The 27,985-nt window shown below is 38.6% G+C and overlaps 1 protein-coding gene across 7 annotated transcripts in view; it reads right to left on the reverse strand.

The window, feature by feature from the left end:
- Positions 1-27,985, reverse strand: part of caskin1 (CASK interacting protein 1) — a 94,335-nt gene that overhangs the window by 50,303 nt on the left and 16,047 nt on the right. For all 7 annotated transcript variants that reach the window (XM_077559461.1, XM_077559466.1, XM_077559464.1 and 4 more), the window contains exon 2: positions 2,885-2,936. In XM_077559461.1, the coding sequence (XP_077415587.1) occupies positions 2,885-2,936 (52 nt within the window). The remainder of the gene's footprint in view (positions 1-2,884; positions 2,937-27,985) is intronic.

Here is a 27,985-nt window from a genome sequence, read left to right on the forward strand (position 1 = left end):
AAGTGTACCCAAAGGCTACATCCTAGCCTAGAGCTGTTGGTCATCATTTTTTCTAAAGTCATGTACAGCCAGTCAATGTAATTTCTTTCCCAACACATCCACCAATTCCCTCAATACACCATCACTCGCTAAAAGGGAAATTATAAAGCAGATTAACGTCACTGTTCAAGTTACATGGGAGCCAATGGAGCCAAGCCTCCACTCGGCACACCTGAGCTCCATTAACAGAATACATTTGTTGATTAGTAAGGTGTCTTTCATTCATTCCTACTAAGCAATCAACCAAAATGGATGGCCACATGAAACATGTTTGTTTTGTGAAGAAACGTTTGTAGGCAGAGGCAAGTAATTAGCCACTCAGTTTTAGATGTGTGGTTTTTTTTGCTCTTCTCACCAGCTGTCTTTATTTGTCTGTCTCTTTTTCTCCTCAGTATACACTACCTATTTATGTCTAGTTGTTTGTTTTTCTCAAGGATAAGACAGGATGCTATGCTCCACATGCACACATAAGCACCAACTATTTTTGTTTATGTGACAAAGCAAAACAAAACTAAGTTCATTGTTTACTTACTACAAGGTTTAGTTTGGAATGGATCAAGGTGAGAAAATGGTAAACGGTACTTTTAAAACAAAATTTAAAAAACATAATTACCTTGAAAACACAAACAAAATTTGATCTGCTGTTTAACAATGGAGAAAAACATGGCATTCTGGTGGTTAGCATGCCTGCTTCACCTTCAAAAGGTTCTGGGTTCGAATCTCAGCTCAGGCGTGGCTTTTCTACAGGTACTTTGGCTTCTTTTCACAATGCAAGGACATGCATGGTAGATGAATTGAGGACTCTAAATTGTGTGAATGGTTGAGTTGCAACTAGTTGGATACCAGTCCCAGGTGCACATGGGTTTGGCAATTGCAATTTCACATATTCACAGTTTTTATCTTTTCTCTTTTTTTTTTTTACATTTTCTCCTTTATCCGCTGGGGGGGATAACTAATTGTATCACTTTTTTGTACTCAGGGCAAAACAACAAATAGTATCACACTGGTGCCATCTTGGTGTTTAGGAACTATGTTGAAATCAGTTGAGGAGCAGCATTTAGGCAAAAATAGTGATTTACCTCAATTTTTTGGGTTTGGTTTTAATTGACAGGACATCTGAAGTTTTTGGATAGGAAGGGGGACAGAGAGAGAGAATGACCAGCAGGAAAGAGTCACTCGGTCCAGGAATCAAACCGGCGTCACCTGCGTTGTGGACTTAGTCTAGGAATCTGACTCATCACTACCAGCAAGTGACTCTGGACACAGTCGCCAATCACATTTCTGAGGTGGGGCAAACCAATTCAAACAGTGGAAATTACTCATCTGCGAAGTGGAAGTTACGTCTTTTGAGCTAGCTTAGTTTGGTAACCCTAACCCTAAGCCCGTACACGGCAAATCGGTCAGTGTTAAATTTCCAGTGTTCAATCAAATATGCAGTAAGCAGTGTTATTTTAACACTGTTGGGATAAAAAGTTACACTGTCAGAGTATATTTCCTTGAGTGTTGGGGTGGATGTTGGGTGTAACCTGAATAGCAAAATCTTACCTGCCTGCGGTGGTTCCTATCCCGGGTAAAAATCTTGGGTTTGTTGGCCCTCTATCTCCGGAACGCAATGTCGTGGAGCTACGGGGCGGACACCCTTGTAAAGCTCTCCGTCAGGGGATTCAGGCTATGCTGGCCCCGAGTGGCTCCGTGGACGCTATCGGACTCCGGGGTTTTCCCCCCACCTGAACCGAGGAGACTGTACAGCTACATTCTGAGACGAAAACTGACAGGGAGTCTGACGAATCAGATGAGAGTTCGCTGGATCACTCGGGAGTTCCAGACAGCAAGTCCGACCAAGACCAGCCCACCCCCGGCAGTTCAAAGTATAGTAAAAGCTTATGGGAAAAAAATAGGCTGCTAGATGTGGTGGAGTCATGATGTTTTTGGCAGTACAGGCCTGATAATGGAAATCAATAAAGGTCGCAACCCGTCCGTTTCAGAAAAGCAAGAGAGGGGTTTTATTAGCTACTCAAAACAGCGAGTAATAACCATATTGGGCTCAAAATGATGGCTCTGGGAGATCTAGTTATCTAGAAGTACACTTCAACAATAGAAATGTGGATTTCAAATCTTCTCTTCTTGGTGTATTCAATTGATTAGTCATGCACTACTTTGTAATGTCCTAGAATTCAAATTCTTTATTCGAGTACCTTTAGCAGATATGAGATTAAAATAGATGAATAAGATTAATTAATTTAAAATCCTGTAATTAATTAGATTAAAAATTTTAATTCGCCTGGCAGCACTATTAAAAATATATCGTTTTTAATAGACTTTGTGACACCCCAAGTCTGAATAGAAATAACTAAATCAGAATGTTTGTTGGTTGTTTTTGTGTCAGAGTCAGAAACTACAGATTGTTATACTATAATTATGATCTATTGAAGAAGTATAATCAAATGGAACATTGCAATGAAATGACTGAATGCTAAAATGACCGCTATTGTTACATCCTCATCCTGCTCGCATGCAACCTCTCAAATGGAAATATAAGGACAGATGTACACAACCACTAAAATCATAATAGCATAGTATTAGTTCTTACTTTAATGCACAAATAGTACATAAAAACGCTAGTTTGAACTTGAGCTGAGTGGGATTTGGGCTTATCCTGCAGCCTTTTCTACTAAAGAGGCAAAACTAACTAGGACAATAAAGCTTTTATATGAATGGAACCAGAGGAAACATGGGGAGGAGGTGATGTCTGGATGACTCCTAATGAGCCCAAATGGCATAGAGAGTAAGGATGAGGGGGGAAAGTACACATACAGTATGGAGGGAGGAAAATGATGGAACTCACCCATCTGTATCCTGGAAGTTGACATTCACTTTCTTTGCAGATCCGAGCAACTCTGGAAAACAAAGGGGAAATCAATTACTCTTTGCAGCATAAAACACATTAATTGTTGGTGGTCTTCGCTGATTTTTATTTTGCTAAACGTATATTTAAATCCAAGTTAGAAAGTCATCACAGCCTATGTACTGTAATTTGTCACTTTTATTGTTGTTTGCTAAACATCACTTGCACTTCCCTCGGGCTCAGACAAAGTCAGAACTAGGCCAGTTTTCATTAGCTATATGAATCATCAGTCTCTGCCATTTCCTCGGGTACGAGCTCTCAGGCTCAAAATATCATTAAGACTGTGTGTGAGACACTACCCAGGCAAAGTCAGACAAAACAACCAGTCTATATTAAACATTTTCAGAAACAGAAACACGGTCACTGGTGATTATCTAAAAACTGACCTTTTTTAAATGTTTTTAGTTCAAGTCAATTCCCCCTACTTTTTAAATAATACTGAACTCAGTAAGCAGATGGTGATGCATTATTACTGTTAACGAATCTGCACATCCCCTTTATCTTGTGGATTTTATTAATTTTGCTCACACATACATACACACACGCACTGCAGAGTGCAGGAAGCCGTACAGGCACTCTATTGTAGAGGAGACAGCTCCTTGCACCACTGGAAGAGGAACATAGATTTCCTAACTGGCTATTTCTGGATGCTTAATACAGACATTCACAGATACACACACGCACACACACACAAACGCACACACAGCAAAAGCACTTAAAACCAGTATCAGTGTCCAATGTGGGGTTTTGAATATTCATCTGATATGCACTGATACTAAGGTGGCTTCAAAAAGTCAGCTGGAGTCTATCCCAGCGGACTGCCTGGTCGCCAGCCAATCACAAGAGGCATATGGACAAACAACCATTCACAGTCACATTCACACCAATGGATAATTTAGAGTCTTCAATTAACAGAACTTGCATGTTTTTGGAATGTGGAAGGAAGCTGGCACAGTGAATCATTGAATTAATATTTCATTTATCAGAACGGCTTCCTGTCTGTGCTGCATCAAGTCGACCAACCTCTGTCAGAATTGAACCCCAACCCACGTTGCCTGCACATAACATAAGTCAAGCAGATGATGAACTGCATGCGCCTTTAGCCATATCATGTTGTTTTTTTATTTATTTGGGGGCTATTACTGACAACATCCACACAATGGCAGCATATTTACAAAAACACATCTACTGACTAAAAGTTATATATTAACTCATTCACTCCCAGCCATTTTCACTGAAGCGAACTCTTCGCTCCTGGCTGTTCCTGGATTTTGACTGATTTTGCAAGGCTCACAGAATATTGTGTTCTATTGCTATAAAAACATGGAACCTACCAGAAGAAAGATTAGAATCTCTTCTTTCATCAGAAAAAAAGTATATTTGTATCTGTTTCCATTTTGCAGCAATTAGCCTTAAAATATAGCTAAATTTTATAATTATTCGCAAATCTGTTTAAAACAGTGGAGGAAAGAGCTTTTTTGCAACATGGCCCTGGTTGATCTCTTATACTCTGCTGCCACCTGCTGGTTGTTTTAATACCTACCATTGCTTCAAGCATTCTCTGCAGTTCAGACGCTGCATCAAAGCTTTCTGTATGCGCTAGCATAAATTATAAAAAAAAATAACGTACAAATATGTCTTTGGGAGCATGGTAATATTTAAAATAGAACGTAGTTGTGCGTTTTGGGGAGCAAATTAGTTAAACAGGATTTCATATCCTATCACATGCAAGACTTTCAACAGCAATAACACAGACCAACTTTTACACATGTTTCAAGACCCGACAGCCAAGGTAGTTGAGACAGACACACTGGAACAATATTCATATTTTATTGCAGTCTGCCTCGGCTAGCAGGGATGCATTTAATCCAGCTAAACTGCATCAATTGCTCTGTGGGCTCTAATGGCATCATGAGCACTACACGTCCTCAGAAAACCATGAAAAATTTTTGGGGAATTTTTATCACTAAAACCTATTTTTACAAGCAAGTCCCTTGACTTTAAATTGTTTGAACTGTAGAAAAGTGTTGAGTCTCTACTCGTCTGGTGTGCCTGCCAAACCAAGTATTAACCAACCAAGTAAAAAAAAAAAAGTTTGCTGCCGATATTTGAATATGTGTGTCTGCGAGTGAGCTGTTGTGAATTTTGCCAGATTCATCCAATTTCCATGCAACATTGTACTGATGACTCATTAAAAGACAAAAGTTAAGCCAAACTGCAGTGTTAGCAGAGATTAGCATTAGCTAACAGTACAGTATTAGCTTCTGATAACGGGCAGATGTTAAGTTTTCGTCATGGGAGCAAGTAGTGTTTGTTTTTGTTGCACACTAACAAATGTAATTTGACACCTGATGTGTGATGAAGTGCTAACCTTGCTCTGCAGGCTCGCGGTATTTGTGAGTTCACAAACTCCAGAGAATACATCATGTACCGAGCCGTTGATTTTCACCGATTCGAACACCAATCACAGAGCAACGTTGTATTTGGGGTGGGATATGCAGGTCTGACAAAACCAGGAAGTCCGTCACCGTAGGAAACAAACTAACCTAACATGGACGAATGGACGCTGCAATTCATTCTGTTCTACTCAACATTTCCTTATTAATGTTGAAGAGCAAGAGTTGTGTACCTCACAAAAGTTAGGTAGACATGCACAACATGCCGCATCGTCCAATCAGCTAGAAGTTTTGTACAGAATGCCCCGCTTTTCCCGAGCAAATCACCGTGGAGCAGTCACAGATTGATATCGTGGAGAACTCCCTTGAGTGAATCCCAATTATCAACCTGGCTTTTGCCAGGTTAATGAAGTGCCGCCTCCACAAGTGAAAATATCTGTTGTAGCTCATTTCAACCAGAATGTTGTGCATGTGCATACCTATATTCACCTATTTGATTATGTGATGTTCGCTAGCTGAGCTGTGATTGGTCGTTACTTGAGCCCTGAGCAACTGTGATGCCAATTTCAGCCGACAGCAAGTGGCAAAATGCCCCCCTGCCTAAGATGGATAAGAACAGGTGGATTTTGCTGTTTAATTCGTATTCGTATTATTGTGAGGAGAATTTTCAACTTGACTTCCCCTTTAAGACAGCACCAATTTTGTTCTTTTGGATTTGTTCAAGGGGCACACACCCATTCCAATAATTTAACACATGCTCTCTGCTCTTTTCAGACCTACAGCCTGTTACTTCATCCATTTTCTCCAAGTTGCTGCTCTTGTTCTCTCTCTCTCTCTCTCTCTCTCTCTCTCTCTCTCTCTCTCTCTCTCTCTCTCTCTCTCTCTCTCTCTCCCTCTCCCTCTCCCTCTCCCTCCCTGGCAGTGAGAATGGAAAATAGTGTGCTGCAATCTGGAAAGCAGAGAGCAGACCTGATGTGTTGGACCTGATCAGTCCGTCCCCAATTCCTCTCCTCTGACAGTTCATTCATCTCTCCGCCACCCTTATTTTCCACTTTTTTTTCAAAGTTGAAAGTTGATAGCCTTTATTGTTCTCTCTCTCTTTGTCTGACTCAGTTGTTGCTGCCATCACAATACCTGGATGGAAGCATTTTTGAAGACTCAATGATGTTATCGCTGCCAAGCGTGCAAACACAAGTATGCGACGTGCAGTATTGTTTCGTAATAGCTACTCAATTTGAATAATAGAATTGGGATCGTTATCAGGCTTCTGCAGAGCTTGCTGATGGCTGATCATTTGTTTCAGATGTGTTGGGAGAGGGAGACATGATAAAAAGGTTGGATAAGATCTCTCGAGGAGCCAACTTGGAGATCCCTGAGTTAGCCAATCAGTTCAACCTGAATGACAACATGTACTAAATGTTGGTATACTGCTTATGATACTCGGTTTTTAATTGTGTTTATTAAATTGTGTGTTTAAAAGGTTGATTTTCACGGGGCGAAAAGCGTGACAAAAATCAAAATCCAGCCAAAGCAGAGAGAGAGAGAAAAAGACAGAACCTGCAGAGTATAAGACAGACAAGTGGACGAACGGTGTAATACACACAGAAAAGCTGTTTTGCATCGTCCACTTGTGAGACAGAGGTCTATTCCTCCCCTTGCATGCTAGCTACTGTGTGTACTGTATTTGTTTTTCCATGCACTCCACTCCTTCCATGTCTGCCCTCATAAAAGGACCTGACTGCCCCACATGACTCATGTCATCAAATAAGGGCAGCGGCTGCGTACGAGACATCATATAAGGACACAGTCGCAGAGAGTGAGCGCTCTCGCAATTTCATCCTGTTCCGAGCCTGATATAAACACAGTACACACACTACAATAAACTGCAAAACGTTCTTTTTCATGAAGACACACACAAACACTGAAACGAAGATTCCTACCCAAAACTAACATCTAAACACGTGTTTTGGAAACACGTTTTTAGCTTTTATTTCCTTCTGAAATTAAGAAGCTTTAAAACACATTCTTTGATTGTACAGAATCTCATGGAATCCAGTAGTAAAAAATAAAAACATTACAGTAAGAAATGACTGTCAATGTCAACAGGTTAATTTGACAATGTGTTTAATACTGTGTTTGTAGTTTGCAGTGGTCTGTTTTCAATGTATTATCCTCTCATGTGGCAAAACAAGATAAACAAAATATTGGAATAATCTCTCAGTATTAAGCAATGCATTTTCAACACCACTTCAAACTAGAAGCACAATAATATTGCTAATACCTTCCTGGAAGCGGCCCACTTCACTCTTTCATCACGAGCAGATAGCAAAATGCAAGTAATCAGCGTTTTTGCACCGACAAAACATACACATACAACAGTATATACACAATTAACCATCTAGAAAAATATTTCCCCTGGTTGTCACCAATGCACACATAAACCCCTTGAAACACCAGATTTAGATTTACCAGTATTTCTCCCAAAGTAGTGAGAAAAATAAAGTTCAGGGCCCAATTCTCGGTTATTTTGACCACTGTTTAACCCCTAACCGTCAGTTAAATTCTTAACCCGCCGCCAATTATGCGTTGTTCAAAACACGGTTAGTCACACTGTTTGTTCATCATGCCGTTTGCGTCACTGGTTAGCACCGATATATCCCACAATTCCTCTTTTTGTTTACTTCCGGGTCAACGAAAGAAATGGATACTATCCAAACGACCCCTGGCACTCGGTGCAGGAACGTTACTCAATCAATGGTTGATGCAATTTAGGAATTTTTGTGAAATAATTTCTTAATTTTTTCATTACATTAAAAAAAAATTCTACTGTGTGTATTTTCAGTGAATATTTTGCGTAATATTTTTGTATTTTTGTCAATATTTTTGTAGCATATAATATTGCATGTTTGTCTGATTTTGTTCATATTTTTGTCTGTTTTTTTTGTCCAAGATATTTGTATTTTGAATGATTTGTATTTTTGTGTAACATTTTGAATTAGTTTTGAATTATTTGTCTTTTTGTATTTACATACATCTACTATGTGTGTGATTTTCATCTAATATTTGTAACTATTACTAATCTTTGAAATTAATTTAAATTCAAATGAATTTAAAAAAATTACTTGTAAATTCAAATTAAATAATTAGCCGCTATTCACAGTGTTGTTGTCTGTTTGATTATTGACGTGAAAGCAAACAAGGTAGCCAAGTAACCTCTCTTTGGAATCACCTCCCGCTAAATGTTGGGCAAGCCCCCTCTCTGTCCATTTTTAGAACTTTAGAAAAACACATTTTTATTCTTTCTCTTTTGACTCAGCATGAGACTTGGCATCGTATTCCTGCTAAGCGGGTAGCGTGTGCTTAACTCTTCATCAGAATAATCACCAATGCCAAAGCCAAGCCCTCGATAGACTTTCTTTTTCTTGCCCTCAACGGCTATCATGAAGGCAGCATTAAGCCACGAACGTTAAAAAGTTAGCGGTTAAGTTAGCAAGTTAACGGCCGGTTAAAGTTAACAGAGTTTTGAGCAACAAGATAACAGTGCCGTTAAAGTTAACCGTCTGTTAAATCAACTTAACCAGTGGTTAAAGATATGACCGAGTTTTGAACAACCGGGCCCAGATGTTTTTTGATAGATGAAATGTGCAACAACAGGGCTGAGACTCAGTGTCCTGCCAAGTAGCGAGAGCAGCTAGATATGGAATAGAGCGGGGATTTGGGGATCAGTTTCCATCCAAGTTCAAGTAAAACCAGGTCAAGCTACCAAGCAGGAGGAAAATTGACTTGACTATATGTGGCTCAGGATCACAAGACATGTTTACAATTCAGCAATTTTCTTATGATATTCTTTGGACTTGTGTCATGTTAGTCCCGGTGTTTCTATATTTTACTTTCTCATACTTCCTCATACAGTTCAACTAAAATAAACAACAAACAAAAGATTTTAGTGGTTCTAGCAGTTAACATGTCACCCACACAGTTCTGGGGTTCAGGGTCCAAAATGTCAGGTTGTATCTTCATGTGTGGGAGTTTTCATATTCTCTTATTTTTTACTCCACATTCCTTGTTGGCCCTTTTTGTTCTTTTTAGGACACCTGCACTCCTTGCCTCTGTGCTTCACTGCACTCCCTCCAGCTTTTTGCCACCAAAACTCTCAACTTTGACAGTAATTACCGTGCAGCTGCATCAAAAAGTGTGGCAAGTTGGTATATCCTCCCAGATGAGACTCTAAATCTCCGTAGGAACGACAGCATATGCAGGAGGTCAAACTAAGGATTTCCATTATGCGTTGTTGAAAGCCTACCGTCTGGGACTATAATGTCTTATTGTTTGCAGTTACCATGTTAAAAGCATAAAATGCCTTAAGAAGTTAGTTATACCTAATTACAAAACCACATCCTTGGATTTTACTTTTAAGTTGAAATTTATTGTTAAACAATTTAGTGTAGCCAGATGAATGTACTGTTTGATGCTTTTCTTTGTAATATCTTAATACTAGTGAGGGGAATACCTGCAACAAAACGTGTATAAAGATAAGGTATCTGATCATTCAACCAACGGAAGATGCTTTATGCAAACAGGTACAGCCATGCCGGAAGAAAAGGTCCTTCCTCCCACACCGTTCCACAAAGTTGGAACATTGAATGACAATTTGGTGGCATAAAGTCAAAAAGGCACACTTTCTTGGACCACATCTAAGTAGTGGCACAGCTGCTCTAACATGATTTTAGTGAATTCGATCAGGGCACAAGCAGACAGATTCATGCATTCATATCTCGTATTTCATTTACAAATTACAAACAATCGAGAGTAGGTATAGATGCATGACACACATTTTGGCGCTGGTGGTTATAACCAGCTCATTCGGTATTTATTGAGGGTACTGGCATATCTTTTCTGTTGCCACACCGACCAAGAGCAGTGACAATGCTCCGATCACGTAAAGGAACTTTTTTTTCTGCACAGATATGTCTCCATTCAAGATGTGAATGTGCCACATTTAAAGGGAATGAATGGAGTTGTTCGTGTTCAGGTCCACAATTGTGCAAACCTTTTTCAATACACCAGCTTGCGCTGTAATTATAATAGTATTTATAGATCCCTTTAAATCAATTTGTGAGTAGATTTATATTAGGTCATTTCAGTATGTATACTCTTTGTTACATTTTGGTTTGGTAACGATTTTTCTTCTGTAAAATTGGATGCCTTGTCTCAAGAAAGGTTGGGAAACATATTGGACACACTGGTTTAAAATATCTTAACAGGTTAGAATTGAAGGTTAATGGTCGTAGGCTATCACTGAATAATTTATTTAAAGGGTTAAGGAATTAAGAAGCATTTTTACAGATGGTGTGTCACTTAATAACACCTGCTGAGATGTTTTGTTGCTGTACCCATAGTGGTTCACTCAACATACTGCTGACAACAATGCGCAAAAGTGTGCATGTATACATCTGCTAAGGTAAACACTTAGCTACAACACTAATCTATTATACCCTTCATTTTATAAGCAACTTGCCCTCATTAGGGTCACGTGACCTGCAGCTGGGCGGGAGTCAAGTTATACCCTTTATCCGTTGCCAATTAATCCCAATACACTCTCACACACACACAAAATTTGCTATGGAAAATACAGATTTCATGATGTTGCAGCTGAACTCTATTCTCAGCTCCACACACTCACACACACACACACACGTGTGTGTACACACACGCACACAACTGCAGAACGGAGGGTTGCATAGAGGGGGGTTGCTAGGCAACAAGCATCCTCTCTATCATCCTACACATGCAAGTGTGCTTGCACTCAAATCGCACAGATTCACAATCATGCACCCACACACACACACACAAACACGCACTAACGGTGGTGTGAAGATAGTGATGATAGTGTGAGAGCGTTTTTATTTCCAGGAGATCAGCCGAAAACAATCTGCTTCCTCTAGAGAAACTCTGTTGCCGCCATTTATATTTAACCCTTGAACCAGGAGCAGCCAATCAGTTCTGCCAAGCTCATGAATTAAAACCCTAGTTATCGCTAGATCCTTTCCATTCATATGGGTTGGTGGTTGTAAATGCACTAATTGCTTACATTAAACAGACCAGCTCGATGCGCTTCAACAGCATCTGTGTAAAAATCAAAGCAAACCAGAGTGAGCACCAGCCATTAAAAAACAGCAGGGCAATTATAATCATAAACGAAAACACATCAGCATTCATGTTACAAATATGACTGGAATGTAGGTTTTTATTCCAGATTAATTAGGTCAGCAACTGCTAAAGGGGAAATAGGCTATTTGCAGAAGAGCATACTGATATGTGTCAAAAGATTGAATTGTAAATAATGCATGCACTATGTTATGGTAGTCGTTCCGTTCCTATTTGTTTGAATGTTTTTGCAGTGTCTGGGGTGAGAATTGTAGGTGGAGCCAACCACTGCCGGTTGCGATCTACATGGTTTATAAACGCAGCATTGGCAGAAGGGAGACTCTGATTACTGCCTTGCACGCTGTCATTATCACTTGCAGTACTACTTGTTGTATTGTGTATACTCGTTATTTGTTGTCATCTCGGTTGTACTCATTGGGGTTTCTGGCTGTTACCAGCTTGTACCTCTGCTTTTCCTGTGTTATTGATTTGTTCGTTATGTAGGATTGATTCTTATTGGTGTCTTTTTTCCACCTCTGAGTAGGCTACGAACTCATTTACAAGTTATTTTTATTTTACAATCTTTTTTCATGACATCCTTTTGTTGTTGTTTTTTGTTATCTTCTTAACCACTTTGCTCTATTTGAGTTTTCCATAACAACTTGCATTTTTGTGATATTAATCTTGGTTGCTTTGGGATCCTTTATTCACATATCATCGCATCCTGATAAAAAAAAAATAGAGCGCAGTGAATTATAGTTTATGCACATCCCATTTGTCAAGCAGTAATATAGAGATTTTTAGGACATAAATGCTTCTGCAAAAGCAGCTCATTGTCCTCTACGATGCAGTCTTTCAACAATGTCTTTTTTTTTTTAAACAAAGGTTAATCGATGCACATTTACAAATGTAAGTAGGGTATGTCATTTCAAAAATGTATCAAAAAAGGAAAAGAAACAGATACAAGGTACAAAAACAATGCTTAGCTCACCTTTGGCAAGACTTGGAGATGTAACATCTTACTGAACAGAAAGAACAAACAATGAACCAACACGTACTAAAAGAAACCAACTGTACAATACACACAAATTAACGAGACAGCAAGGAACACCTGGACACACGACGAGTCACGACACACCATGCTGATGTGGACAGATGGAAAGTTTGGAATCAAAATGCCTAACAAGCAAGAACGGACAAAGACCACACCAAAAAAAAGACATAACATAGAACAAAACTAAATATAATCTAGACAAGAAAACACAGATCATGACACCAACTGAGAGGGGTGGCTAAATGAATGAGGGGTGTGATTTTTACCACAGGCTTTCCTGTTTCATTCATTAGTACATTTGAAATTTTAAATATGATTATAAGTACTGTAATGTTGCAAAACACAATATATTGTATGCATACTTTCGATACTAGAGACAAGTGAATCAGTTCTCAAAAATAACTAGCTTTTGATTCACATCATTAGTAGTCTTAACAAGAAAGAACATGTGCAAAATGACCACAGAAAAGCTACATGATATTTAACTTACCGGTAACTGCTGCATACATTACATAATAATAGGGGTGTTCGAAAAAATCTATTCGGCAATATATCGCAGTATTACAGCGCGCAATTCTCAAATCGATTCGATATGCGGCCGAATCGATTTTTAAACATCAATTTTTTATGTGAATATTCAACAAAACGTCTTACTTAGGGTTAGGATTCACACACTAAGCATGGAAGAATGTTATATTAATGGAACATTAAGCGTTAATATTTTATTTCAGTGCTGTTCAAACATGAAACAGACTGCAACCTGTTTGTTGAATGCAGTGGCTCAGTTATAAGCCTGAATTTTCAGATAAATAAATACATTTTCATACAAATCTTACAGTGTACATGTACAAGTTTACTGATTAGTATTTTCCAAAGTTGAGTTTTAAAAAAAATCGCAATAATCAATTTATAGATTCGTATCGGGATTAATCGGTATCGAATCGAATCGTGACCTATGAATCGTGATACGAATCGAATCGCCAGGTACTAGGCAATTCACACCCCTACATAATAATGTGGAATACACTAGTGTAAACAGATATGAACTGCTGAATACATTCCTGTGTACAGTGTACACTCACTGTCAAATCATGCATCTTTATAGTTCAGAGTGTGCCCATGGAAGCCAGAGTTGCAGTCAGCTGAATTCATGTACTATAAATACACACATTGTAACCTCTTTAATGCGCTCCACACAGAACTACGCACTCTGCTGCACTCTCTCTCGCATGAGTGTAAGCCTGACACATCTGCTTCTAAACCTCTAACGAGAGTGGAGGAGGGAACGTGAGTGACAAACATACTCCCACATATAGCAAAACTTGGTAGTCTGATTCCATCACCTGAAAACTCAATTTTTTATTCCAGTTTCCCTGCTCCTCCTTGCTCCTCTCGCTCTCAACATACTTTGATGTTCCTTCTTTTTTATACTTGCATACACAGTCAAAAACTTCCAGACGTCCTTAAAACTCTTAACCGGTATACAAATTTTACCACATAACCTCTTCTCTTTGTGGAGAAATGATCACAAAAAAACAGTTATGGGGCACACCAACAGGGTTGCACACTTGATTTTAGCTAAGAGGGTTGATGCCTTGCTCAAGGCCAAATAAAGCATTTGGAATGCCTCTCTACTTAGCATCACTATTCATGTAGAAATGAAAAACAATTTTTCAGGATGTGAGTACGAGTGGGATTGGCAAAGCAGACAAGACAGGATGGCCGCTCTGATTAGTTTGGATAATGGATAACCACATTTGCTCAGCTGCAGACAAAAAAACGCACACACGCACACATAAACGCTCCCATAAATGTGACTTTAGAAGCAGGTAAACAGGAAGTTGGCTGATTAAATTAGAGAGCCGAGACGGGAGCGTCTGATGGGCAGACAGGGAGCGCAGAGGCGGAAGGTGGGACAGGAAGAGCTCATGCAAAGAGATCATTGTGGACTAAAACAGAATTGTTGTTCAACAATATGATGTATTTGGCACCAATATCGGCTAATGAATTCTGACCACTTGACATATCGATGTTGTCATTGTCATCCATTAGTGACATTTGTTCTTTGGCAATGCACTTTGAGAACATCGGGAATCCATGTTAACATAATTTAGCAACAAAATGCAATACACAACCTTAAATGAGTGATGAAGTGGCGTTGCTTTTAATGCATTCATGGTCATTTTCCTTTTTATTGTAATTATCCTCAATTGTGACCACGTTTGACTTTTTATCCCACGTTTGCTATTGTAAACATTTCTGGCCTGGAGGCAGAATTTACTGCAATCTCTTAGGGTATGCAAACAAAGTATGATGTATTGAACTTTGTAGTTTTGTTCTCTGTACTGCGCTGTATTGAATCTGCCGCTGCTCCAAAAAGCAAGGCAGCTCCCAATACTTCCATAAACAAAATATGAAGTGGAAATTATTTTTTTAAGTATTGGTTATCATTGCCTGTAAGAACCTGCACTAAAAGTATTACAGTTGCAAGAGTTAGCAGTGCACTGGCAGTCTATAGTTACCTAGCAACGGCTTTCTCACCCGCTGTCAAGGTTATCTCGCTGGTGGCTAACGTTTGTCAAAGCAACAATACACACACACACAGGTTTGACTATCATGCACATTGTTCAAAAAACATTTGCTCGCCTGTTGCTTTTTAGGGCACATTTGTGTACACTAAAAAGTATTTGCTCGTGTATTGCCATTACGGCTTCATTTTATAGATATTTTCCAATAATACTGTTGTTCAATGATTTTGTATTGCAGGATGTAATATTTTCATGTCAATAACATGGAGCGAATGGACATGAGGTCATTAGGTAGCGGTGGCAGGAGGTGAATTTGATTTCTACGATATGTTATAACTGCAAATGGCCGATGAGCAGTCCAGGGATAGGCTGGAGCTCACGTGTCATCCTGGAGAGGACAAGTTCAATCAAATATGGATGAATGGATGGATAAGGTATATTCAGTATGTTGAGTTGCTCAACAAAAGAATCAGATTCCAGTAATAAAGTTGGTTCAAGTCACCCCCTAAAATGTCATAGGAGTCATAACATAACGGGAATATCATTGTCCCATATTAATATTGTATCTGAGGTGGGATTATTTTCTGCTGTATGTTGTGATCTTTTCATAAAGTAGAGACTCCTATTGCCGTTCTGAGTGTTTCTGCAACTCAATAAAGCAAAGCGGAAGAACAAAACAGCAATACACTCACACTGACTTATTAACAATGTCATAGAAGCATGTACGGGTTTGCAATACTGTATGTTTGTTATAGTGGCTGTGCTAAGCAGTGGTGTAGAACTACTGCATCTGCATAACACTAAGGGGTATTCTCAATAGGTTGCCGCCCTATAAGCTTAAACCAATACTGTATATATGAAATGATGGCAAATAAAGACAGACCCAGCATTGTAGCTTGCGAGTTTAGATCAAAGGAGACACAGAGACAATATGACGACACTCACAGAGACAGGCGGCCGTGTGTAGTCAAAGAGAGACTTCCAGGAGACCATGACACATCATGAGGAAGGTCACATGGCTCAGTGATCAATCGAGGCCCTCTGAGTCTCTCTTTCCACTTTCCATCATTTCCCTTCTGGGCAATATGAATACCTTCACTTTTCTGGAGTTGCCATTTTCTTTCTTCCATTACAAGATGGCGTGCTCAAGCGCCACATTTGTTTTGGTTTTTAAAGTGAAAAATGACCAATCTAATCTTGATGAAGTTAGGAGGGGAATAAAGAGTAAAACAGAGTAATATAGAATTGGTAAAATAGTTGTTCATTCTTATTTCTAAACAAAACAGGTCAGTTATGATTAAATTAATTATAAATACAACCATTTTTATTCATTTAATTATAATAAATAATGAGTTAAAATTGTTTCTTTTACTAATAAATGTAATTTACTTTACAATAAATATTAGTTTCTACAGATACAATAGGGACCTCTCTGCTCATGCCCTAAATATTCAATAGGATAAATGATAATTAAATACACAATTTGATAGGTCCGGTTGAACGAAAGTCGGCTACAGTAATGTAACAGGAGGTTAAGATCTTCTACATGCCTTGTATCTCTTTGTTGTGTTGTAATTACGCAAAGAAGAAACAGTCATGCACATACTCACCCACATACAAAATAAAAATAAAAATAAATTAAAATAAAAAGAGAGCAATGGTGATGACACGTCAAATCGGTAAAATTACCGAATGAACAATACTGAGCTCTTAAGAAAAAAAATTTAAAAAAATATATATATATATATATATATATATATAAAATAAAAAAACAGCCATTCCCTGTCTCTCTGTCATTTTTGGGCAAAAATAATACAAAACACAGATTTTAAATAGACATCAAATACAGCGTTGGATGTTTCCTATTGCTCTGGGAGAATATGCACAAAGGGCTCAGAGTTGTGTGAAAGGTTAAACTAAAACTATTGGCTGCATTACTACATTGTGTGCCATGAGTATTTTAGGTGGACACCCTGACATTTGACCATCACGCTATTTCAAACACAAATTGCTGGAATTCCATGAACTTAACTGTGTCTGGATGTGGGATATTGCTGGATGACATACTGTACTATGTGACAGTCTACCTCATCTTTCCTGTCTGTGCAGTTTACTATCATCCATAACGCCACGAGTGGCATTCCCTTAAAAAGGAAGAACAAGAGGTCAAATGGGGCCTTTTGGTTAGCCCTGAAGGAAGGCAAAATGTCTGCAGCAAAACACATACTGTATAAAACAAGACTAGACTGTACTAGTAGCAACTAGATGTGTAACCCATGACCAGTGCTTTTAAAGGATTTAGGGATAACACTATTTATGCTGCTGGTCTAAAAGTAATATTCTTGCTATAAGAAATGCTACCCTATGCAGGCCTTCACAGACTAGTCATACATACAGATGCCGAAATTATCATTTGGGCTTTGGGATTTGGATAGCAATATGACCTACCACCATATTTACTGTTCAGTAAATATATCCAAACATGCCCAACAAAATCCAGTGGTGTTGAGTACAGTTAAGCTGAAGTGTATTGCTTTGAGAGGATCTCATTATAGACAGATTAAGCATCGTAGTGCAGTGCAGACTGTGCCAATGTCAGGACTAAACACAGTGAGATCAAAGTCCTGAAATCTGCTGAAAACATTCATCATTAAAGAAAAAATAAAGATGTGGAAAAGTGTATTATGACCAATTTTAAAATAAACACAAGATTGCATTTGAACTAAGCTATATATATATAAAAATAATCAGATTAATCACATCTTGGAATTTTGATTAATCACGATTAATCGCTTAATAATAAATCGCTTTTTTATCTAAATCCCCCCCCCCCCCCCCCGGCAAATTTAAAGAGCACAGGTTATGTGGTAAAAAAAATTTACATTTAATGTTATGAGGACATCTTCAACATCTTTTGATCCCACTGCACACGTTCGCGCCCAATTTACACTGACTGTGGAACGGCCACGGTGCGTTTTCCGTACGGCCGCCGCACGGAGTGCAATTTACACTGACTGCGTTGTGTCAGCTGTCCGTGTCCAGAAATCTGCACCCGCCAGACCACAAGATCACGGGAGTTCACGCGATATCAACCGTGTATATAGAGTCCTCTCGGTAAACAATAGCTTCACTTGCCCGTATGCTTTTGGATATTATTTCTGTGACTTCTACCATGGGTAAGTACGTTTTGTGTTTAAATAGTGTTACTTTGTCATGTTTGATTTAATCTGAGCTTGTTTTTTATTTTAAATGTCCGACTCATGTCATACTATGTAGTTAGCTAGCTTCCCTCACCCCAAAAATTAGTTCGCAAACGGTTTTATTTTGAAATATACCGGATCTACCTTGATGCCGAAATTCGACGTCCTGTCCATTCATGTAATTTCTTCAGTTTCATGAAAATCTGCAAGTGGTCCGCATGCGGTGTCGGGAAAAAATTGACCGCTTGCGGAAACCTTCCGCAGCGCCGCATCCCTTCCACGCCGCATACGCACCGTTACTGCAGCTGGTGTGAATCGACACGCAGACTCGAATGCTTTCTATTCCTTGCGGCGGCCCTACGGAAAACGCACCGCGTCCGTTCCACAGTCGGTGTAAATTGGGCGTCATCCTCCTCTTTTTCTAATCAGTTAACTACTTGCATCATTTAAAATGGAAAAAAATGACCCCGATATTTTGACATGAACAAATATTCTAAATGTGATACGCAAAAGCCCAAGACAGTTGAACAGTTCGAGAGACACGTGTTAGACAAGAATGGGACAGCATTCCTATTTCTAAACTTGAGAAACTTGTCTCCTCGATCCCCAGACGTTTGCAGACTGTTGTAAGAAGAAGAGGGGATGCCTCACAGTGGTGAAAATGGCCTTGTCCAAACTTTTTTGAGATTTGTTGACACCATGGAATTTAAAATCAACATAGTTTTCCCTAAAAATGATACATTTTCTAGTTTAAACTTTTGACCTGTTCTCTATGTTCTATTCTGAATAAAATATGAAAATTTGACACTTCCGCATAATTGCATTCAGTTTTTATTCACAATTTGTATAGTGTCCCAACTTTTGGGGAATTGGCTTTGTATATATAAAAGACATTTTGACATAAGACATTTTGTCGTAAATGTCACCTCGTGATGCTGGCAAACTCTTAACAGATCAATCACATTTATTTCTGGAATGAAATTATTAACAAATATAACATCAATATTTGGTTCAGTTGATCATGTTTTCTGAATAAAAAATAAAAAATGAATTAGACCATTACTTTCAGTCAAATGGTGACGATAGGCAAAAAGATTCCTCTTGTAGCATTGTTTTGTTCATCTTCACAGCCGATTGTACATTTATAGTGCTGACTTTGTTATGCTGAGTGTGACAATAGACTTAAGAGACCTCAGGAGAACCCCGTGATTACCGCTGAACAATTACCTCATCACACACACACATACACAGATTGTTAGGCCACAGTTTTAAGCAATTTGTCCGACCACATGCTGGGACATGCACAACAATACATGCCGGCATGCGGCTGCCTCGTAATTTGCGTTTGTCAAACAAAAGTCGCACATAAAAATAATGGAAGTACAACTTGGCATACACCTGGGGGGGGGGGGGGGGTATTTTAGTCACAGGGTGTCTATTATGGCTTCCTGTCTCTGGCTTTCCTTCATTATGCAGTATGGGGAGAGGCGGGGGGACGAGGGAAAAATGAGAGAGGAGAGGGGGGAAAAAACAAGGGAAGAAAGATTGCTTAACTGTCATCTCATGTAATGGTCAGTTTCATTTTCTTCGATAACAAGATTGAGCACTAAATTGAGAACACGCTACAGTCCAAGCAGAAACAGAATAACTTCCAAAGTTGAATACCCCAAATCCCCAACGAGAAAAATACACCTCAACAGTAGCTTCAAGAAAATTCAGCTGAGCTCAGTGACTAAAAGTTTTAAAGGTAATTAAATCCACAAATGTGTTTTGCTTTTTTGAGGGGGGGTTGGCATCACAGGAGATTACCAGTAACAGCAAAGAGGGAAAAAAATTATTTAATGAAATGGATGTTATTGTTGAGTGAGAAAAGAGTTCACATGTCTCCAATCATTCTGGCTGTTCAATACAATAGGGCAAAAGCCAACAATACTAATAAATAACGTATAACGTAATGCACCTTTGGAAATATTGTCACAACGTAGTACAATAAGTAGATTCGTAACATTTGAAATTGTGTTGTAACAGTAAATCCCAGTAGTCTATCCGGCTACTGGATTGCTTCAGTCATGTCTCATGTTTTTATTTTCCATTACTTTTGCAGCATTTCTTTGTTGATTTCATTCTTTGTCAAAGCCTCCTTAGCCTTTGGTTCAGTTCCAGTTTGAGACCATTTTTGTTCTCACAGAGTCCTAATCATCTCCATCTGGATATATACAGTAACCACAGTGGAACCTCAACTTGTGAATAGGGGTGGGAATCTTTGGACAGCTCACGATTTGCTTACGATTACGATTCAGGGGCTACGATTCGATTATGAAGCGATTATGGATCCATTTTTAATTTCTGTATATTGATACAGTTTTTTTACACTACTCATTTCTATTCTTCTCACTAAGTATTGATCACATGGTGCAGTAGATTAAAAAAAAAAGCCTCACGATTCGGTCAGATCACAGATTTGAATCACGGATCAGATCATTTTTGGGATCAGCAAAAAAAAAGATGAATAGAATTTTGTCTTCCTTTTATTTTTATTTATTTTATATTTTTATTTTATAGCCGCTGGATTTGTAGACAGAAGTTCTGCCTCCAAATCGTTGATCATCCATTCACAAATGTTAGACATTCCATCAAGAAGAAGATTCAACCAGAAGCTTACCAGAATCTTGTTGATGCCTATCAAAAGCGCCTAATTGAAGTTAACATGGCCAAGAGACATGTAACCAAAAATTTGCATTGCTGTATGTATATTTTTGACACAGCAGATTTGGTCACTTTTTCTGTTAACCTCTAATAAAGTCATAAAAGAACAAAAAGCAATAAATCTTTTTTGTGACAAGAAAGTATCCGTTCCAAATACTATATTAGAGAAAAATCAGTTATAGAAATAACATGGAACCTCGGGAGAGCCATGACATTAAGTTCTTTACAAGTGTATGTAAACTTTTGATTACTTTTGATAAGTATGTATGTTTTGTATTGAGACCGACGTCAACATAACTTGGTCCTGACGTCACGTTCAATTGTCAATTAAAGGTGCTAAATAAAATAAAAAAATTACGTAGATGTACGTTTTGCACGGCACAAATTGGTCATTCATTATTTACTGGAAATGTGTTTTATCTTCTGTATTCAATATTCATAATTGTTCTTTCACCAAGAATTTTTAAATATATTTTTTTTGTATACAAATGCCAATTATTTGATAGAATTTTCAGTAGGATATCGGAATAGCAAAATATTTGATCACTGTGGTACTGCAGCACGAAGCGTTGGACCGGTTCAAGATAGATCATTAATTTTCTTGCAGTCTGCTCAATAAAAAGAAAACATTTTGAAAACTGGAATTTTTTTATTAGGCATTATATTATATTACAAATCTTCATGGACTCAATCTTGTGAGACATCTAGACAAGTGCAGTTTGCTTTGAAATCTTAATCCAAGTTGAACCATTTAGCATTTTGTTGAAGCAATTAGAAACCATATTTAAATGTCCAATCAATGGAACATTGCTTGGAACTAACTATAAACAAAGTTTGCAAAACAATAGTGGAGAGAGATCACAATAAAGGAGGGTAAAGGACATCAAAAAGTGGAAGGAAAAAAGGAAAGTGAAATTGAAGTGAAATTCATCATAACATAACATAACATAACTGTCAGCGATCATGGCCAGGAATAAATCAGCTCTGGATTAGAATCAAACAAACAAGCTCTCAACCTCTCCCCAGCCATCCTTTTCTCTCAGAGTGGGTTTGCTATAGTGCAACCTTGCAATGGCTTCCTACACTTTCACTGTGACGTGAGAAAATAAGGAAGCGGTATGGAAAGACAGAGATGGCTTGAGAATTAAAAAAAATAAAAAATACAAACAGTCTAAAGGCAAAAGCTGAGTGTTAATAAAGCAGTGCAAGGTGTACATGTGCAGTGGTTTGTATGGCCTTTAAAATGTGTGGTAAATCACTTATGGAAAAGAAGAGCACAGACCTGTTTGCATCATTAAGAAGCTTTTTAATTGAGAATTTGAGATATTTAAAAACCTGTGGTGAGCAGAGCCAAGGCCAACAGAGTCAAGCACCTTGAATTATTTGGCTCACGGAGTGACTGATTTCAAACTGGACCATGCCTATTGGTCTCAAAACAAAACAGACATTCTGGTGGATCAGAGCTGCTGTCGAAGTCTCAATATGGTGTTTAGAGTTGACACGATGTTGTGCATTCAAGGGGGAACATCTGTGAAAGTCCATCAGTCCTTGTACGCACTTGGACACACACTTCTAATCCCGTAATATCCTCCTTGCTCGTTCACTGGTCTTTTCTGCACTTCTATGGTTTGTGTATCAGGTGCCTGAACCACACCACACAGGCAGGCAGTTATTAGTATTTTTTTTAGATACAACTTTTTAAGGACAGCTCAGTGTAACCAAAACAGGATCAGCATGATTGGTCCGAAGCATTTTAAATGAAAACCTTTGATGTTTTTATTTTAATTACGGCTGCACGATAATACTATTTTCAATCGATACCGATAAACCAAAAATTTAGGGAAGTGCCGATGTCGATAACCGATAAGTAAGCCGATAATTGTTTGCAAAATGAACTTGAATACAAATATACTTTCAAGTCCTAACGTGTACAAATACATTGAAACATTGTGTAAAGAACCATGAAGCAGCATTTTATTGATAATCTATCTATTGATTATCTGCTTCCAGCAGTAACAACCAGTAATTCATTTTGAGTTTTCCAAAACAGTCATGTTTTAAAAATGCAACACAGAAAAGAAAGCCCACACTGATGATGTATCTTCTGTCAACAGGAGGTCCGTTGTGTGCATTATGACGTCGCAAATATGCAACACCACCATAGGAGAGGGGAGGGGTTGAGCACAACTTGAGCCACAACCACAATAAATGGACCAATGTGGCATGTCTATTATTATCGGCGGATTTCTTTATGATCTGGTTTATCGTCAAATTGATCGATAATTGCCGATAATTATCGGCCACCGATATTTTCGTGCATCCCTAATTCTAATTGTTCGGTTTTACTGAAAACCTTCGAAAAGGCAACTTTGTCTGGTGCTACTCTGTACAGAAACAGCCTGAGTCCCGACAAGAGGGGGAGATTACAATTAAAAGTTCTTTATCTGTGATATGAATGAATATCAGTATAATAAGCGCGGTAAGTCATGAAACCCTCCACTTACCATTTTTGGAGTCTCTTTTAAAGTACGAATTATGCAGCTAAGTGGTTGACTTGCAGCATTAGAACAGTCTGGTAAAACTTTGAACGCATCATTTGTCAGTCATAAAACGTAAAACTCCAGGAGTCCCCGCTATTCCAGCCTCAAAGCTGCAAGTCAGCTTTTGGACTAATGTACACGTTGATGCAAACGAGGAGGTGAACTGAGGAACTGGAGCAATACTCAGTAGCTCCTTCATATATCTAGTAGACATTCTCCACACCAAGAAGCAGCCAACTGCCATCCGAGTCAACTCAAATGAGACGCTTTTTCTGCCAACTAGAAAACCTTAAAAGAGACCCTTTTCCTCCCTTAAAAAATAAATCAATCAATCAAAATCCATTCCAAGGTAACTACATAAAAGTGATCCTGACATTCTTTGGTCAAAAGACAAAAAGGATATGGAAGTACTACACCATCCTTCTATACTATCCACATTTCTCAGTCTGGTTCAACAAGTCACGCCATTACGGGCTCCTGTGACTGTCTGATGCAAATGCAAAGTATTGCTTCTGTTACCATGATGATTGGGGGAGGAGCTATGGCATGCGACAAAGCGAGTCCACTCGGTCTTGGCAACTTACAGTGACTGCTCCCCTCTAACGACTTTTTTGAAGAAATATAGCAACTTGTTTAACTGATTGAGACTCTAATTGTAGTAACGTAGCTGTCCAATCATGGGCTGTCACGTCACATCGGACGCAAATTTTCAGAAATAGGCAGATCAAATATTTATTGCATGAACTCCAGTGACCCAATTAATAACCTAACTGTATTCCACCTTTGAAAAATCGATTTTTATAATATGTCCCTTTTAAACTATGTACTGCCTGATTTAACGTTGATTATATTAGAACTCTACCTTTTCCATACGGTACCGGTAAGTTCCCCATGGATCAGTTTGGATCAGTGCATCAGCCACATCCCACACTAGCATTAGTGCGACCTAGAATTGAATTTGCCAATTAATTATATAAAGAAAATAAACCATACCAAAGCACAGTCATAGCAACCACAGCATTACAATTGCACAGTGCTATCTAAGCACTAGTCCTACAATGACCTCTAACTGTCTGTAGGGCCTTTGTTTCCCTGATGACTCTAAAGAGATTATGAGAAGCTCCAGAAGGCCTTTTGATGCCTGGGACTGTCAGTAATGTTTTTCTCTAGTGGCCCACACCTTCCCAGGGCATGACTCATCGCGATTATCCCCTGCTCACAGAACCACCAAGCACCCTCCACTACAGAGTCCATCCGTTTCAAGCTCCATCTGCCTCTGCATTTTTCTCTCCTTTTATTCCAGTCTCTTCTCTCTTCGAGCCACTCTTCTTTCTTCCGGTACTCCTCTCTGCCATCTCCCTACTTCTTTACTTTGCCTTTCTTTCCTATTCTTACTCCCGTTTCACTGCTTTTTCCATCATCCTCTTATTTCATCCCTCCCGGCCAGTAAATAGCGGCTCTCTTCACCCTCTTTGTCCTTTTCTTCACACACACACACACAAAGTGAGTGCACTTATCAGCTGTACCTTACCATCTGTGATAACATTAATTTCTTATGACATTTTGGTTTAGAGGCTAGTTATAGCAGTGCTATTGTTATGATGGACAATTAACTTTGTTGATATGCTTATCAGCAGAGACATAATGTTGTTGTTCAGTGACAACTGTGTCATGCAATACACTTGATTAAAACACATCACAACTGATATACTGATTTAACACAAGCAATTTCATAGACATCTGTATTCCTCTTCTTTTTCTTTTTTTTTTCGTCCAGAGTGTTCACGTGTCTTTAAGGACATATGAACCAATGCATTGATATTTTACATTAAAATCAACAGGTTTGACTCAGACAACGTCAGACAGGTTCGATCATTATTTTAGAATTAGTGTCTAATTAGTAATAGTCTCAGGTTATCAAGCAAGTTAAGTACATTTTTAATCGGGAAAAAGAAGGCCTTTTCCGCAGATTTAAAGATTAAAATATTACAGTACGTTACAAAAATGACAAGTGAAGACTTTGAGCAAGATCATCATACTGTCAAAAAATGTTTTTACATGAGTCAGAGAGGAAACATGTTTGCTCAGATGAGGGCGTAGTAAGGAAACTTACTGACAGCTTTGAGCAGCGAGGCAAATAAGAAAAAAGAACTACTTTCAGACACATGAGGCACAAATGCACATTCAAGTACACGTGACAATGACATCAACGGTCCCTGAAGTGTCAGAGAGTTGAATCCAGCAGAGGGACGCTCACATCTGACTCCAGATATAGCTCATGAACCAGGCTGCATGTGTGAACATGTGATTCTTAATTTTTGTTTTGTAATTCTGATAAAATTATCTAGCATGTAGAATATGAAAATGCCACTTTTTTTTTAAACATTCTTGAACATATATATTATTATTTTGTACTTTAGTTGGCTGGGAATTTATAAAAATGTGATTGATATGCCACAAGATTTAGAGCAGAATATACAGCACTGTGATACCAAAATAGCTAGATGGAGTGAGACTGAATTTGGGAAGCCTTTGATGCATATGATGGTGCCCCCCTCTCAGGGGGTAAATGTCAGGTGTCCAACTGTGCATGTGTGTGTGCATTGCTGAGCTCTTTAATGTGGATCTATTCCTTTTGTCTTAAAACAAAACTACTACAAGGCTATTTCTGTTCCATTGCCAAAAACAACAACAATTGGACACATCCGTGCACACTTAACAAGTAACTCCTGTATGGTTCTTCTCCTGACATTTAAGAGTCATTAAATATTGAGTAGGTGTGGTTTAATTGATTTGGATATTTTGTAACCGTGCAGTACCACTAATGAGTTGTGACATACAGCATTTAACAAATGTAGTAGGTTATTGAGAGTAGGGGCTACATTTTCATAGATAGCACAGTTGTGCTCAAGCATAACAACTGCTGCATCTTGATTTTTGTGCCGGTGAAAGCCTGCTTGCGCCTGTTTGGGAATTTGGCAGAACATAGCTGGGCGTTGCAGCATTCCCTCTGACATGCGTCCCGGCACAACTGACAATTCGGCTTTTGGAAGTCATCTAACTTCATGCCTATTGGAACCATGTCTATGTTTTGGCGCAAGTACTCTAACAAGCGCTTTGATTGGCGGCGAATTGAGTCAGCTGTGTTCACACCCACAACGGAGCAAAATACTCAATTATAAATCTGCCAAACTGTGACCTCTTTTGCCTGCAAAAATATCAAAACAAGGTCTAACCCAGCTATGTGCAGATTATATACAGGGATGTGATTTGACCAAAGTGAAATTATCTGAAAATTTAGCCGGGGGTCTGGGGGCCGCTGGCACCCAGCTAGGTCCAGGGCAGTGCCCTGGTGGGGGGACAAGGGGGGCGAAGCCCCCCGGAGCTCATGGGTTTTCCGTGTTTTTAAGTACTTTCAATGCACTCACATGACAAAGAAATAGACAAAACAACAGCATAAATTTTCAATGTATATTGAACTATCCCATATAAAATGGTAGTTTTAGTCAACTCAAAATCAGTCACATTCAAAAACATTGGACTGCCTTTGCTTTTAAAAACTATCACTGAGAATATCATCATATCTAACTAATGTGATTACTAAGTTAACACATAAATAATGTTGAAGAGTTCAAATTTCATGAACAAATAATTGTATCATGACCAAATGAAAAGTAACTCATATTAGAGCATACCACAAATGTCTTTGTTATAGCAGAAGATGTTATCTGTCGGAGTCATGTGCATACACAATGAACTACAAAAAAAAAAAAAAAAAAAAAAAACGGATTTTTTTTTTTTGGGGGGAGATAAAAAAAAGCGGAATTCCGCGAATTAGCGGAAAAATCACATCCCTGTAGATAGATAGAAAGCGCAAGAATGCATGAAAATCTAGCCCAATTTAAAGTCGAACATGATGTCATAAAAAACAAGCTAACAAAATAAAATTAAAAATTAAAAAATTAATCACAGAACCAAAACACAAATCCATATAAATATTCCAAGTTAAACATGGCATGCTAGTCCGAAAAAGCATGTCTTTGCAATGTGGGAGGAAACCGGAGTACCCGGAGAAAACCCACGCAAGCACATGCAAACTCCACGCAAGAAGGCCGAAGCCTGGACTCGATCTCACACCCTCTGCACTGTGAGGCGGACGTGCTAACCAGTCATCCACCATGCCACCCGCCAATAGAATTAGATAATCAAAAATTGCATATGAAAAATACATATATACAAATAAATATACACCTCACGTATAAGCTGCATACTGTATATTTTTGATATAATTTTTATACCTTTTTTTTTATAATTGATGTTTGGGGAATGTTTAATTCCACACTTACTGTTCCAAAGCTTCACACCACAAATTGACGGACAAAACCTTTTTCTAGTTGTGCGTATGTTGAACACTTTGAAGTTGTGTGGACACCTTAAATCATTATTTGGATGTTTTCCGATAATTTATTG

The sequence above is a fragment of the Vanacampus margaritifer genome, chromosome 2, assembly GCF_051991255.1.
Source record: "Vanacampus margaritifer isolate UIUO_Vmar chromosome 2, RoL_Vmar_1.0, whole genome shotgun sequence".
Taxonomy (NCBI): Eukaryota; Metazoa; Chordata; class Actinopteri; order Syngnathiformes; family Syngnathidae; genus Vanacampus; species Vanacampus margaritifer.